This window comes from Rhinolophus hipposideros, assembly GCF_964194185.1.
Source record: "Rhinolophus hipposideros genome assembly, chromosome: 5".
NCBI classification, from domain to species: domain Eukaryota; kingdom Metazoa; phylum Chordata; class Mammalia; order Chiroptera; family Rhinolophidae; genus Rhinolophus; species Rhinolophus hipposideros.
The window spans coordinates 29,998,713-30,015,979 of NC_138051.1; the positions used below are offsets into that span (position 1 = coordinate 29,998,713).

General features: G+C 39.1%; 1 protein-coding gene across 1 annotated transcript; it reads right to left on the reverse strand.

Annotated features, from left to right (window-relative positions):
- Positions 1-759: 759 nt before the first annotated feature.
- Positions 760-17,249, reverse strand: TOX4 (TOX high mobility group box family member 4). Its single transcript, XM_081050249.1, has 9 exons — positions 17,130-17,249; positions 16,852-16,920; positions 7,667-7,909; positions 6,512-6,772; positions 5,932-6,162; positions 4,540-4,620; positions 3,404-4,147; positions 1,968-2,131; positions 760-1,188 (listed from the first exon to the last, which is right to left on the reverse strand). Exons 1-9 carry the CDS (start codon positions 17,133-17,135, stop codon positions 1,128-1,130), a joined length of 1,860 nt encoding a protein of 619 aa, XP_080906375.1. The 5' UTR covers positions 17,136-17,249; the 3' UTR covers positions 760-1,127.
- Between the last annotated feature and the right edge of the window lie 18 nt (positions 17,250-17,267).

The window sequence follows — 17,267 nt, forward strand, 5'->3', positions numbered from 1 at the left end:
ATCTCTCTCAGTACGATTCCTGATATATGAACTGGGAATATTACCTACCTCGTGGGTTGTTGTAAGGGTTCAAACTAAATGAATGCATGGAAAGCATTAAAATGTTGATTATACAGTATATGATCAAAGTTATTAGCAATTAGTATATGAAGATGGTAATCAAGAAGGGGGTTCCCAGGACAGCATTTCTCAAGGTAAGATCTGAGTTAAGGTTATCACTAGGGCTATCATGCTCTAAACACTTGTTTATTCTGTTACAACTGTGTGGCTTTGCTAGTGTCTTACTCGTTCATTTCCAAGAAAAATGAAATAAGCACATTGTAGATTTAAATAAGTGCCATATGTGCAGAGAATTAGCCTACATGTATTATGTAAGTGAAAACACCTCTGGTCTATCTTTTAAAAGTTATTTCATCAAACACAAGTGAACACAACTTCTGTACACTTTGGTAAAACCCCTTATTAACCCCTTATTAATTTAAGGATGAAGAGTTCTGCTTGTTACACTCATAAACTGTGATAACTGAGATAAGGAGGGACACTGACTACAGAAATGCTATTTGTAAAGAGGAATTAAAAAACTGGGTGATGTTATTGTCCCTACAGCCCAGTGTGCCTACTGTGTTGAAAACCTTTGTCCTCAAAGCAATGTATAGATATGATGATAAAAACTCTGTTTAGGAGTGTATGTAACTTTTAATTCAACCTTCTAGTCCCTTTAAAATGGATGCACACAATGACAGGTTCAAAGCTGATGTGTACTCTTCCATAATTTTAATAATCTTTTAGAGAAGTCCTATGACAATTATACCAACAAGTTTCTTTAAACAACCCCACCACCACCACCCCTATGTTCTGCTTGTCCATATTCCCTTCACCCTTTCTTCTGCTATTATTACTGGCATTTCTGCTTGTACTTGAAAGTAAAAAGCAATTCCAGATTACAGCAAACTCAATGGCCCTGCTCCACAGCCCGGCCCGTTGTTGAAATAAAAAAGGGGAGAAGCACGAAGAAGCATCATGGCTTGAGATCAGGCACTACCAGAAAGCCAGACTGAGTTTTAAAAACAGGCTCTTGTACATGTTCCTAGCAGATAAATCTTCACTGGCTTGGAGAACAGGAAGGACTATTTTACAAACACCACTGTGTTTGAATTTCTAGAGGCTACCCAGGCCAAGAAGACATCCCTAAGAGAGAAAAAGACACACAAACTTAGAATTGCAGCTTAGATAGATTCTTTTTTATCTTTTTTTTCTTTCAATTTTTTAAAATTAAAGTTTATTGGGGTGACAGTTGTTAGTAAAGTTACATAAATTTCAGGTATACAATTCTGTATTTTTTTAAACTATCTTAAAGAAGTTCCCAGTTAATTTCTTGTAGCATCAAGGTCTGATGGTATCACCCAGTAGGAATATTAGGGCAATGGGCCTAAAAGTCAGAAGTATAGGCAATCCTAGTTTACTGAAGAGGATTTGGGATAGGAAATACCAATGCTTCGTTTCATGGATGTAGGTAAATCTCAGGAAAACTTGAGGAGATGGGCAAAATCTTCAGGACCTCTCCCCAACTCTTCCCACTCCTGCCATACTTTGCACCTTACTGTGCTACTTACCACTTACCCATTTCTCCTCAAATTCTAATTCCCTAAATGGTCTGATTTGCACTAAGGAGATAGCCTAATCTTCCTAGTCACTAACTGCTTAATGCATCATCATACATTTAAAGAGCATACATAAAAGTAATGTATCTGAAAAGTGGGAACGGCTCATTTTGTCATCTTTGTCTATGTGACAAATGTAAGCTTTTTTTAGGCTAGAGAACCTTTCTATAATAGCCTCTATAATCAGACATATATATAGCAACCTACTCTACCTAAGATCAGGTAACACTGATATGCTCAGGGTTATCACGTTTTCCAACAATGAATTTAGCAATACTTACATGACGAGGAGAGAAACGAACTCACCTGCAGTGCTTCACCACACACTCGTTGCTGCAGTACTCACTGTCCCAGTCCTTACTCACAACCGGAGGGTTCTCACAACCAGACCTCACACATCGTGGCTGCGGTGAGAGTGTCATAGGAGACCCGCTTACCAATTCAACATCCATTTGAGAAGGAGACTCAACCTAGGAGAGGAAGAGAGCACCAAAGATGGATTAGGTTTTCTACCTACTCGTCAGCCACTAGTCAAGTCTGGGACCCAATGGAGGAACAGGTGTTAAAATCCCTCACATATGGCGGTAACGTTCCACAAGGTGAAATCTTGGTCTCCACCTCTACATCTGGCTTTAGAACTTTGCCAAGCAGACTGATAAGATTCTTCCCATCAGGGGGATGCTGGCCATATGCTCCTACAGTTGACCCTTTAATAAGTCAGGTTTGAGCTGCGCTGGTCCACTCATACGTATGCAGATTTACCTGTGCAGTTCAAAGGTGAACTGAATTTTCAATCCACAGCTGGGAATCTGTGTAAGTGGAGGGCCGACTACTGTGTTTCCCAGAAAATAAGACCTAGCCAGACCATCAGCTCTGATGTCTTTTGGAGCAAAAATTAACATAAGACCTGGTATTTTAATATAAGACTGGGTTATTATAATAATGATATGATATAAGGTCTTGTATTAATTTTTGCTCCAAAACATGCATTAGAGCTGATGGTCCAGCTAGGTCTTATTTTCGGGGAAACACGGTAGTAGTTTTACATGTGCATGGTGGGTCACTGCACTCTTTAGTCTTACTCATCACTGACTTTATTCTACATTTGAATGACATTCCTCTTTAAATGTCAAAAGAATGTGAGTAGAGGTTGGGTCACCTCAACTAAGATCGTAGGGCTAAGAGAAGACAAAATGTGCCATTAGCAAAAGGAAAAAACAACTTGGAGATTCAGTTTCTTCCTGACGGGTATTATTTTCTTTAAAATTATTGCTTCAATTGTGATACTATTTAAAAGTATCACAAAGACCCATATTTTAAAATGACTACTGGTTATGTACAAGTTAAAACTAGGGTAATTGGCATCTGTTTATATCACTTTGGATTCACTGATATGAATCAATTGAATTTTTCTAGCTATATCCCCTATCCATCCCCCACTTTTAAAAACATCAAGCCAAGCAGTCCAGATATAGGAGAAATGGAAGGACTTGCATCCAAAGCGTAGCATTCTTGGGTAGATACCACCAAAAAATAACTCTGGGCCTCTAGTCGAACTACAGTACTCTGCTTAGTTAAGGAGTAGTCTAGGACAGGAGGCCCTTTTAATGCTTCTCACGAAGAACACTACATAGTATCATGGGTGGGACAGTCACAGTCGAGAAGCAACCCCCCTTTTATTGGATCAACCAAAAATGCTCTTAGACATTTCCACTGGTCTAAAGACTTGAAAACAGGCTCACCTCAGGAACGACGTCTGTGATCATCTCACAGATTGTCTCAGGAGAGGTTTCCTCCACTGTATGGGCCTCAGGGCTGTTGTTCATGGGCCGCTCAGGACTACTTTCCACAGCTGGTGGGACTAAAGTAGTCTGCATTTTCAGAGTGGGTCCAGGCACAATCTTGATCTGCAGAGGAGGTGGCTGTTGCTGTAAATTGATTCGAGCTTTCTGAGGTGGAGGCTGTTGCATGGCCTGGAGTGGGGGAGGCTGCTGCAGAATGGTCACTTGCTGCTGAGTGGGGGGCTGAGGCATCTGTTGCAATGGAGGGGGTTGTAGCCGGGGTGGAGGCAGTTGCATAGAAGCAGCGGCTGCTGCCGCTGCCTGCAACACTGACCGAGTGACAATCTGGGCTTGTTGACTGGGCTGGATAGTAGCTGTGCTGGTTTGGCCTAATTGGATCCCCCGGGAGGTCACCACTGTGGCTGGGATAACGGTAACCATCCCTCCTTGAGACATGGTGATAGATGAGGGCAACATCTGTTTGGTAATAATCAACTTGGTGATATTAGGCTGACCCCCAGCCCCAGAAGATGCCTGGTTTGCCACATAGGATGAAAGAGTAGAGTTAACAACAATGGAAGGGGACAAGGCAGGGGGCTCTGTTGAAGCTGGTGCTGGAGACGCTGGGTCAACGGTAGCCACAGGAGGTGGAGAAGGAGTCTGTGATGGCGGCACTGGATCCAACTCCACTGTTTCTACAGTGGCCTAAAAAACAACAACAAAACGTCACTGGGAAATTGACTGTCTTCCCTAGGACACAGTTACTCTAATCACCCTCAAAATTTACATCACTGATTTTTTTGTTTTTTGAGATGCATCACAGATTTAAAAAAAAGAAAAAAGAAAGGGAAAAAGCAGGTGTTACCCTGTAGGTGTTACCCTGGCTAAAGTAAACAATGGGATAAACTCAGAATGACTGTTTGGCAAGATTTATGATGAAAACAATGGTAAACCACATTACATACTTTTAAGCTTTTACTACACAGTATTAATAGGTTCCACAGGTTTTTGGTAGCATTCTAATAACTGCTAATAAACAGCTCAAAAAATTTTTTTTATTGGTTTAAATAAATATCCACCCACCCTAACCCTCATACCTGACACTCTTGATTGTCTTTATATGCAGCCAGAGCTTTCAGATACTCTTTCTTGGCAGCCTCAGTTTTCCTCTTATACACCTGCAGGAAAGACAGTTTAAAAAGCCCATATTCCTAGAAAAGACTGATAATTCTATTCATCAATGAATGGCAATTCATCTCAATCTAAATACTGACAACTCCTTTTAGTAAATACACTTCTGAAAGCTAGTAATCAAGACCGTCTCCATGGCAGACTTTCCAGTGACCGTGCCATCTGAAAGCCAGCCAATCAACAGGAGTCGTGGTGGAATAACTCCTCTTCCAAAGCTAGCACCAGCCAGTGCCCACATCTATTACCCAAACAAATCCTGACCCAAATCCTACCAAAACTATATGAGGAGTCTGCTTAGCCTGGGATTGTGTATAACCAGTGTACTCTCCCTTAAGGAATGTGTTAAATTCTTTGAAATGATAGCCGCAAGATTTTTCCCATCTTTCATGCCTCTTCCATTAAAAGCTGAAACCTATTTCCCCTTCCTTTGAATCTGAGTTAACTCTATCAATTATTTTGAACATTAAAATGTGAAGTGACACAAAGAGACATTGAGACATCTTTTGTTCTGTTGGCACATTGCTATATGTCTGCCATACTGTAAAGAAGCCAGTCTAGTCTATTTGGAAGATGAGAGGCCATGTGAAGGAGAACCAAGGCATCTGAGCCAACAGGTAGCACATACTGCAAGACATGGGAACAAGGTCACCTTGGCCAGCCATACCAGCTTGTCATTTGACTACAAACACAGGAATGAGCCCAGGCAAGAACACCAGGAAGACCACCCAACCAATTTACAGAATTATGAGAAGTAATACATTGCCATTGTTTTAAGCCATTAAATTTGTGGTGCTTTAAGTAGCAATAGAAAACTGATACACATTATCTATAATATATCTGTTTCTTTCAAATATTAAGTAGTATAATTATAGCCACCTTCAATTTCAATTGTATCTTTTCATTTCTTTGAAATCCAGATTAAATTCAGGGAGATTAACAATGGTTTTCAAGTTTATAAAGTAAGCCAATGAAAAAATCCTAACCTAAATTCTAAATCCAAACTTGATAGTGGATTTTAGAGTTAGCCACAGCATGCAACCTACCAAGGAATAGCCTAATTTTACAGAGGAAAAAAACAAAGCTTAGAAAAGTTAGATATAATCACTGATTAATAATTTTTATATGGGTATTCTGGACTCTATGGCTGCAGCTTCTAAGACAAAGGATAGTCCAGGAATGCCATTAATAAAGAGCAGGTATTAAATAAGACGTAAGAAAGTTAAAAGAAAACTTAGTTTTTATTCCCTTAAAAACTTTTAGAACATTCACTATCTACTAGTTCCTCATTATTTGCTCACCTGTTTTTGCTCCTCTCCAAGACTATCCCACATGGAGGCCACAATTTTGGAAACTTCCCCAAAAGTGGCATTGGGATTCTGTCCCTTGATGGCAGCCTGTGTATCACGGAAGAATAAAGCATATGCTGAAACTGGTTTCTGAGGCTCATTAGGATCTTTCTTTTTTCTCTTCTTTGGGGTCTTCTGCTTTTTCCCTGATTCTACCACAACTGTCTTCTGGCTGGGAAGTTGCTGCAGGGAAGAAAAGAGAATTACAAGAAGGAAGAGGGGAAGTATTGTATCTAGAGAACTGTAAGAAAAGGACTTTTATTTGGGGGAAGTGATCTAGCCACATGGATGGAATTTTTAGAAGTGCTAAAAATAGAGGCAATAGGATTAAGACATTAGTAAACTATGTGAAAACCAATAAGATGGAGACTGAGAGGAGCATTATAAACTGTGAATTGAGAGGCAGGACCCCATACCCAAAGAAGAGCAGAGGAGATGGTAAGGCAGGAGTGAAGATAGAGTAGCTTTGTATGCCAAGAATTTTATCCCAGAATATCATGGCAAATTTGATTTTTGGCAGGGAATGCCTCACCCTCCGGAAATCCTCAACACCATCCTCATGAAGTGAACTAGTAGGTGAAGGGGTGGTTGAAAGACGATCCTCAGGTGATTGGGCAGGTGGCAGGATGGTGCCACCCCCTAAGCTCAAACCAAGTTGAGAACTCAGTTCTGACTGATCAATGGTGGTCAACTGGCTATGCCCCATCAAGCCAGATGTCATGTCTGTCATTGGTACATCAATTGTAACAGGTGGGTTGGCGCTATACTGAGTTCCTATGGAATGGTCCAAGTCCTGAGAGAAGCAGAAGGACTCATTAAACACTAAATATAAAAAACACCACTCTTCCCCCCAACCCTGACTTCAGGACAGTTTCTAAATCCCCCGCTCACCCACACTGTATCATCGTTTAAACTCTAAACATCAAATAATTTGTCTACATATAAAACATATTAAGCTTTTAAATAAAGTATAGAAATTAGTAAAGTCATTTCTTGCACTCAAAGGCCTATTCTAAAATAACTAAAAATAACCATGGAAGTCTTAATTTTGGACAAGTTCATTTAAAGAGCAAATAAATTATTCAGTAATCTGGAGGTAGTGATGATACACAGGGTGATGAAAACCTTCCTCCTACAACCTTCCTAAAATAATGACTTTTAAAGTTACAATACACGGGCAAACAGTAAATAAGGCTAATGGTAGGGATGTTTGGTATCAAATATAATGTATGGAGACGTGCTACTGATGAGATGTGCTGGAAGCCCAATACACTGATCCGTGTAACTCATACTAATTCACAGTCAATATGTTTGGTTGAGAACGTTTCTGAATAAATCTCTCAATGTGCCAGCTCTCACACTCATATTGGAATATGGATGTGAAGGCCATATTAGAAGCGGTGGGGAAAAACCTTTTCCTTTTTCCAAAAATCACAATAAATCACTTTTCATTTCAGAGTTAACATTAGACATTTTATAATTTTAAACCATTTTTAAAGTACAATTGATTCAGATGATAAATTTCATTCATTCAGAAGAAATTAAGTCTTTGTTGATGAGCCTTTGGCCACAAGAATGAGGAACAAGTAATACCCACATGGCGCAGGGAAGGAAGAGAGAGTCACTTTTGTCCCCCTAACATCATGACAATAAGCTTGGGTAAGCCTGAAAATGTTTTGCCCCTTACCATGGTCAAGCCCCCACTCAGGAGCCCCCCGCCCTGCTCCATCAAGCCATGGGTCATGCCCACAGGCATGTCCAATGTCTGGACCCCATACTGGGCTGAAAAACTGCCATCCTGAGAGGACGAAGGGTCTGCCAGGTCATCAAAGTGGCCAACCACATCTGAGACAGCCAGTGAAGGATCAGAATCCAAGGAGATAGGCGGGATTTCAAATTCTTCATCACCCAAGCTTGGTGTATGGAATGTCTATAGAGAAGAAAAAGGAAAAAGATTTAGAGGAAAAAGGAGGACTTGCATACTGTTAAATGAACAACATGGCTAGGTACTGGAGATTCTCAGTGTACCTCTTTCCAGTTTGGATCCTGTTTTTGTCATCAATTTCTTAGGACATATTTAATTGTACAAACAAGACTCTTCTTCATACCCTTGCTCATAGGCACATACAAGGATGCCAACATTGTCACAGTTTTTAATTCTTGTATCCTTTTTCTACCTTTATCATCTTGGTTGTCTTAAACTATTATGCCTGTTGTTCTAATGAACGATTCTTTCAGCACCATTAGTAAGGACCCAGATTTTATAACCTGTTTAGTTATGATGCTTAAAATCTCTCTAAAGATTCTGATAGCAGTTATTTCATGACTACTACATCTGAGCTGTTAAACCACAGCAATTCATTGTCAACCAGACAATTATACTTTGTTGTTTTAGGTTTCTTTGAAGCAGATCCTAAAAGGTAATGTCATCAGAACCTTATCCCCCTCTAAAATGTATGCACTTATTTCCTACCTCTTTTCCATTTTAGAAATTATGATGTTAACAACAAATAAGATTCCCATTTGCACAGAATTTTCGGAAAAAACCAACAATGCCAAGATAAGGATTATAGTGAAGAGAAAAACCTTCATAATAGGTACAGCCAAAAGTCAAACTGGTTTTCTAACAGTTCCTGAGCACATTTCTAGTCTTGCTCTGACCAAGCCTTTCTGCAAGTGAGGAAGAAAAAGATTACTCCAGCTGGCTAAAGACTCAAGCACTTCTTCTCAATCCAAGTACAATAATAATATATTCATTCTTTTTCTGAATGGGGCCACCATTCAAGGAGCTAACAGACCAATGTCTGACATAAAGATAAAATGCTATGGTTCCTTTTTGACACTAAAAAACTACAATGGCATCTGAAGCAACAGAGCATTATAAATAATAGCAAGAGACATTGGTGTCAGAGATGTGGGTTCAAGTCCCAGCTCTGCCATTTACAATATGACCTTGAATGACCTTTCCTCATCTATAAAATGGGAATTGTAATGGTAATCTTATATTTTTCTTATGAGGATTAATGGGATTTAGTACACAATTGCTTATTACATTGCCTGATATATATAAGTTTAATAACGGTTATTAACCATTGTTATTAATGATAATATTAATATCCTAATTATTATTAACTTGCCATCTGTCCCAACCAATTGTAGGTATTTGAAATTTTAGAAACTTTCAATTCTATCAATCTGTCATATGGCATAGTAAATATCAAGTGATTCGATCAAATTCAATAGGCACCCACATTGAGCCTGACCGGTAGCTCGGGCAGTTAGAGCTCCGTGCTCCTAACTCCAAAGGCTGCCAGTTCGATTCCCACATGGACAAGTGGGCTCTCAACCACAAGGTTGCTGGTTCAACTCCTCTCTTCCCACAAGGGATGGTGGGCTCCGCCCCCTGCAACTAAGATTGAACACGGCACCTTGAGCTGAGCTGCCTCCCGAATAGCTCAGTTGGTTGGAGCGCGCCTATCAACCACAAGGTTGACAGTTCAATTCCTCGACTCTCGCAATTGATGGTGGGCTGTGCCCCCTGCAACTAGAAAACAGCAACTGGACCTGGAGCTGAGCTGCGCCCTCAACAACTAAGACTGAAAGGACAACTTAAAGCTGAACAGCACCCTTCACAACTAAGATTGAAAGGACAACAACTTGACTTGGAAAAAAGGCCTGGAAGTACACACTGTTTTCCAATAAAGTCCTGTTCCCCTTCCCCAATAAAATTTAAAAAAAAAAAAAAAAAAAAGAGTTCCTTGAGGTCTTTCTAGACCCAGGAAGGATCTCACTAATATCATTTTTATTTTAATGAAGATATTGCTAAAAAGAATATTTCCAGTTAATAGAAAGTAAGGGGGGATAAAGTCTATGAAATGCCCAATCTCTGAATCACATTTGCAAACAGAAATACGTTTCCTAGAATACAAAAGGATATATATATATAGCTTCATTTCTACATTTTTCTCCCCGACAAAAGGATCCTTCTATTTTACTTAGAATGGTAAAAATTTGGTAGTTGTCTGGGCTCTAACATGACAGTAGCATAAGGAACATAGGAGCAGGCAGTTCTTGATGGGAAGAAACTAAAACTCTCCCCATGAGCTGAACTTTTCTCAGCACACAAGTCATCATTTTTACTATTGTGTGGAAGTTCTTAACTTCAGATCCATGACTCTGAAATTTCAATTTAGATTCAGGTGAGCATTTTTCAGGAAAGGGGTACAACAATTTTTTTAAACCAAATTCTCATGCAAACAAACAAAAATGCTACAGGGACAGAAAAAAAGGATCAGGGAAAACATTTACTGTAACAGATTAATAGTTACATGATAGTGGTTTTCAATTCTTTTAAAAGATACAGGTTGATTGGACAAAGCAAAATGTGCCTACCCTTTTCTGCTTATCACAATAAATAAAAAAGCAACTCTGCTGAAATGTGAAAACGATACTATTTGTTAATTAGATCTGAAAGAGAATAAAAATTCGTATCCAAAACAAAAGACCAGTGTTCTACAAAGGACTACCCCTCACAAACCATCTGCAGTGCTCATTGACTAAACTGAAAAAAAAAAAAAACCAAGACATGCAGAGATTCCATTGTATGCAATCAACAAGGCATTCTTTCTGTGCACCACCCCCTGGAAACAGCTTTGTTATTCAGTATCCATGGCTTTCATGGTATTTTTGGAGGCGGATATTTGGTTTATTTGTTTCTTCCTTAAAGAAGAGTAAAATAATGACAATGATTAATTTGCTGCGACATCGACATTCGGATATGTTTTCCTGTGGCTTGCACTATCAACAACAAAGATGTTTTGTGTGCCATATTGTGTAACACTTTGTAATAAATTTTTTCATATCATCAATGGCATTAGATCCTAATTTATCTATACTTAAATCTAATTGATAACACTTAATATGTTTTGAGTATTTTTTGCTAAAATTCAATATAATGGTAAATTTATTACCATATAACAAAGGTTTAAAATAAAATAAAAATAATGTCGTTTATGTACAAAGCAGCTCAAAATGTTATTAAATGCATAAAATAGTCAAAATATCAACTTTCTATTTTTTTGTGGATTTTTGACACATTTTCAAAAAAACCGAAATCAATTAACGCAGTGAAAGAGTTACGAATACAGAAGGGCAAAGCACATGCTAGAATAAACAGAGACTGATTCTAAATCTCGTTTAATATCACAAATGATCTGTAGGATTATCGGAAGTTATTTTATTTCAGCACATCTACTACTAGAGCATACCCTAGACTGTCAAATATAAAACAAAACTGTAGCAAATATTAAAGTAAAAAGAAATGATGTGGACACAAAAGAACATAGGAACATGATGTAGCTACCTTCTCACTCAGCTTTCTTTTCCTTCTCTGCTAAATTCCTGGGCCTTGGGGGGGGGGGACAAAGCAATTCGGGAATTACAGTTTATAAACAAAGGTGCTTACATATTGAGAGAACCAAAAAACAAAAAATTCGGCCGGTCCAGTGGCTCAGATGGTTAGAGCTCCATGCTCCTAACTCCAAAGGCTGCCGGTTCGATTCTCACATGGGCCAGTGGGCTCTCAACCACAAGGTTGCCTGTTCAATTCCTCGAGTCCCGCAAGGGATGGTGGGCAGTGCCCCCTGCAACTAAGATTGGGATGGTGGGCAGCGCCCCCTGCAACTAAGATTGAACACGGCACCTTGAGCTGCAGCTGAGCTCCTGGACGGCTCAGTTGGTTGGAGCGCGGTCTCTCAACCACAAGGTTGCCGGTTCGACTCCCGCAAGGGATGGTGGGCTATGCCCCCTGCAACTAGCAACAGCAACTGGCCCTGGACCTGAGCTGCGCCCTCCACAACTAAGACTGAAAGGACAACAACTTGACTTGGAAAGAAGTCCTGGAAGTACACACTGTTCCCCCAAAAGTTCTGTTCCCCTTCCCCAATAAAATCTTAAATAAATAAAATAAAAAATTCTATTTCCCTCCTATTTCACATTGCCCCATATCAAAACACACATTTCAGTATTTCTTTAAATAGTTTCTTGTGTAGATTATTCATTTAAAAATTTGTTCTAATCCAACACCTATTTATTCAACAGTACACTGATATGGTGGGTTATTAAAATAATTGCTCTTGGGGCAGCTGGATGGCTCACCTGGTTAGAGCTCGAGCTCTCAACAATAGGGTTGCCGGTTCAATTCCTGCATGGGATGGTGGGCTGTGCCCCCTGCAACTAAAGATTGAAAATGGCAACTGGACTTGGAGCTGAGCTGTGCCCTCCACAACTAGATTGACAGACGACGACTTGAAACTGATGGGCCCTGGAGAAACACACTGTTCCCCAATATGCCCCAATAAAATAATAATAATAATAATAGCTCTTACAGACTGTTATGGTAGTGAAATTTTTAATAATTCAGCCTAAAATCATTACGTGCTTCTAATGTTATAAATACTTTTTCTACTTAAGGATAGGTGTATTTATGACATTATTTCCCCAAAGTGCTCAAAGCACAGCATCATTATATAAAAGTCAAGACGAATGAAACAGAAAGATTAAACTCCCGTCAAATTATACAGCTTTCCTATTTCAAGCAGTGCTGTAACAAATGCTAAGCATGCCTCTCTGGACACCTACACTTTAAAAATTATTATTCCTTATTTTATTGAGGTATAACTTATGTATACAAATTTTAAGTGTATAGCTCAATGAATTTTTAACATATGTAAACAACCCAGATCAAAGGTACAGGACATTTCCATCACTCTAAAACACTTTTCTCCTACTCCTTCCCAGTCAATACTCCTTCCCTTCTGGAACAGACACAACTATTTTAATTTCTATTACCATAGTTTAGCATTGTATATTCTTTTTTTTTAAGGTCTTTTAAAAAATTATTAGTTTCAGATGTACAAAACAACATAGTTGTCATTAGACATTTACACCCCTCACAAAGGGGTGTAAGTCTACTACCGCTCTGACATCGTACATAGCTGTTACAGTACCATTGACTATATTTCCTATGCTGTACTTTACATAGTGTAACTACATATTTTTAAAAATTATAGTTGACATTCAATATTATTTTGTTAGATTCAGGTGTACAGCGCAGCGTTAGACATTGATATAATTTATGAAGTGATCCCCCTGATAAGTCTAGTAACCATTTGAGACTCTAGTTTTTATACTACTATGACTATATTCCCCATACTGTATTTCACGTCCCATGACTATTTTGTATCTACCAATTTGTACTTGCTATCCCTTCACCTTTCTCACCTACCCGCCACCTCGTTCCTATCTAGCAACCATCAGTTTGTTCTATCTCTGAGTCTATTTCTGTTTCAATTGGTCGTTTATTCTGTTCTTTAGATTCCACTTGTAAGTGAGATCATATGGTATTTGTCTTTCTCTGTGACTTATTTCACTTAGCATAATACTCTCTAGGTCCATCCATGTTGTTGCAAATGGTAAGATTTCATTCTTTTTTATGACAGAGTAAGATTCCATTGAATAAATATACCACAATTTCTTTATCCACTCATCTGTTGATGGACATTTCAGTTGTTTCCACATCTTGGCTATTGTGGGTAGTGTGTAGTAAACATAGGGGTGCATATATCATTTCAAATTAGTGTTTTGGATTTCCTAGATAAATACCCAGGAGGGAAATGCTGGGTCATAAGGTAGTTCTATTTTTAAGTTTTTTGAGGAAACTCCATAGTATTTTGCGTAGTGGCTGCACCAATTTTCAATCCCACCAACAGTGCACAAAGGTTCCCTTTTCTCTACATCCTCGCCAACTCTTGTTTGTTTAGTGTTGTATATATTTTTTTTAATTTTTATTATGTTTTTTGTTGGGAAACAGTGTGTTTTTCCAGGGCCCGCCAGCTCCAAGTCAAGTCGTTGTCTTTCAATCTAGTTGTGGAGAGCGCAGCTCAGCTCCAAGTCCAGTTGCTGTTTTCAATCTTAATTGCAGGGGGCGCAGCCCACCGTCCTGCTCGTGCTCTAACCAACTGAGCCGTCTGGCCGCCCCCTAGTGCTGCATATTCCTCGCCTTCACTACAAAATGAACTCATATAGTGTCTACTTTTATGTCTGGCTTCTGTTATTCAACAATATATTTTTGAGATCACCCAAGCTGCATTTATTAGTAGTTCATTCTTTTTTATTGCTGTGTAGTATTCCTAGATATCTGGGTTGTTTCCAGTGTTCGGCTACTATGAATAAAGTTGCTGTGAATACACATATTTGTGTGTGTGTATATGTGTGTGTGTATATATGTGTGTGTATATATATATATATATATATATATATATATATATATATATATATATATGTCAAGGAGTGGAATTATTGGGTCACAGGGTAGATGAGGTAGGTTTATCTTTTTCTTTTTTATAAGGAGGGCGCAGCTCACAGTGGCCCACGCGAGGATCAAACCGGTAACCTTGGTGTTATTAGCACCACACTAACCAACTGAGCTAACCGGCCACCCCTAGATATGTTTATCTTTAGTAGATACTGCCAGTTTTCAAAAGTGGTTGAAATCAATTTACACTCTCACCAGCAATGATTAAGACTTATCCAACATCCTTTTCAACTCTTTAATTCTCTTGGAATTGTCAGTATTTTTAATTTTAACCATTCTGGTGGCTGTGCAATGGTATCTCATTATGATTTTATTTCTCTGGTGAGTGATGACACTTTTTCATATGCCTAATGGCAATCTGGATAACCTCTTTTATGAAGTACGTGTTCAAATCTTTTGTCCTTACTAAGACTTATCAGGGTGATCACTTCATAAGTTATATAAATGTGTAATCACTATGTTGTACACGTGAAACATATAATATGTAGCTCTAACTGAAAAAAGAACAACTCTAGTGATAACCAAAAAAAAAAGTTAATAAGAAACAGAGATAGGATTTGAACAGAAGTCTTTCCATCACTGTGCACTGCCTCCCATCGTGACATTGCAAAGAATTCAGCACTTAGAAAGTATTCAATAAATATATCCCTAACATTAACCAAAAAAAATTTCTTGTGCCCATTTTAAAATTGGATTCTTTCTTTTATTGTGCAGAAGTATTTGATATATTCTGAATATAAGTTAGATACATGCATTAAACTATCTTCTTGCAGTCTGTGGAGTGCCTATTTAGTTTCTTAATGATATCTTTCGATGAAAAGAAGCTACTAATTTCAAAGAAATACTATTTTTCAATTTTTTTAAGGTCAATACTTTTCTGGACATCTTTTTCTTGCAAGAAAACTCTAAAAATCACTCTTCTTCTAAAAGAAAAATTTTTAAATATTACCTTTACCTACTTCTATGAGTCTCACAGTAAGACCAGATACAACAAAAACCACAAACCAATTAAAATAAAGGTTAAAAAAAACCCACAAAAAACGGGAAGGGAAGGTGAAGAAATTGTAATGAGGAGAACTGTTAACAATGACAGAGTCCTAGGCTAAAGGAAGCCACTGAAATTTAGTTATGAGCTTGGCAAAAGTTTTGTTTTTTTAAATTGCTCAAAGTCATAAAAGCAAAAACAAAGGATAGACTCAAACCTGGAAAATTTCTTGATGAGGCCAATGTGAAATTTACAAACACTCTAAATAAAAAATTTAAATTCGGGAGACCTGATTTAGAAGAAATTGGCAATGATGGACTTTTCATGTGGATATGGCCAATGTGAGATTTACAATACTCCTAATAATGAAATTAAACCATGGAGATATCACTCAGAAGAAACTGGCAATGAGACTATAAAGCATCAGACAGATTTCAGTTTTATATCGTTTCTAAATTTGCTGCTCATTTGATTCACCCTTTCCTCTGCTTAGTTAAATAATAATAATAGCAATAAAGAAGTTTAAAACTAGCAATTGCCCCATGCCGATTTAATTCTCATCCATGAAACCGTTAAGATTTATTACAGGATAAGCCCATTCAACAGCAATTGAGAATTCTTGGTACAAAAAAACAGAAAACTGATGCAAATGGTTCACACCACTTTTGGGGGGAAAAAATTAAAGTCCTCAAAAGACAGTAGAAAGCTCAAGATTTCAGAGTTTCTCAAAGAACAGGAAATTTATTCTTGTCTATTTCGTCTTTCTCTTTGCCTTGCCTAAGTCAACGACACATATCTATATTATGACAATTATTTCAACCAAAACTTTTCCACAAATACTGAAGGACCTCACTATAATCATCACCTCTACTTCACAACATCGTAATTATTATTATAGCTATTTGACAGCTGGGGAAACTGACATACAAAGGTGACCTAACCTCCCACAATGAGTCACTGGCAAACAGAAACACGTTCCACTTCCTTCATGTTTTCTGGCAACTACGTATTTCCTTTCATCCTTCACTAGCAAAACAAGCTAATACCATGTACGTTAACATAACTATTAACTTTTTTTTTTCTCTCATTGAGTAGGAAATTAATATGAAACAAAGACCCCTAACGAAGTTTGGTTCAAGAATGAACAATGCTCACAGTTAACTCCTGCTGGGTAAACTCCTCTCATCCCAATTTCTTTACCTAAAATATTCTCCTCCTTCTCCAAACCCCCAAGATTGTCGTAGTTATTTCTCCCCAACGTAAAGAGACAGACAATTCCACTCAGTCTTCAAATCCAGAATCATTCTGAAATACGCTAGCGCTTTCCGACGTCCTGCTTTTCTGATGACAGCAGCTTCCTGGGTCTACCCCTTAGTCCTCATAGGCTCTAGAAGCAGCTGCCACTTTTCTCTAAACACCAATCGCGGCCCCTGGTTCCCATCCCCCGGTCCCTGGCGCCCTCTCCTCCCCACCGCCCTCCCCCCCACCCCCAGCATCGGCACCTCGTGCTCACCTCGGCCCCTGACAGGAAGGGGTGCGAGGGCCCTGTGATCGTCAGGTAATTGTCATTTCCTCCGGGAAACTGGAAACCAAAAGAAAGCCGCGGGGATAAGTTAGGGGGAGCAGGGAGTTAGCTTGTAGCGACGGATTCTGACCCCGACATTCTGACAACACTCCCCAAATCCCGCTCTCTCCCGCCCTGTCAGCCGCCTCTCCGCCCAGCTTCCCGCCTCTGCTTCAACCCGGTCCGTCGCACTCTCTTGTCAGCCTTCTTAGCGCTCAGCTTCCTACCTCCATTTTCACACAACGGCTCTCACCGTCTCAGTCCCCTCATCGCTCCCACCGCCCCCACAAGACTCGGAACTGCCGTCACTTCCGCAAGGCCATGCGTCGCTCTTCGCTGATTGGAAGGGGCGCGGTAGGGCTGTT

What these genes read in the sequence shown, in the direction of transcription:
- TOX4 (XM_081050249.1), bottom strand. An exon ending in TGAGTGGGGGCTTGACCATG is followed by an intron (nt 6,773 to 7,666) that starts GTAAGGGGCAAA and finishes TGCTTCTCTCAG; the next exon opens with GACTTGGACCATTCCATAGG. An exon ending in TTGGAGAGGAGCAAAAACAG is followed by an intron (nt 4,621 to 5,931) that starts GTGAGCAAATAA and finishes TCTTTCCTGCAG; the next exon opens with GTGTATAAGAGGAAAACTGA.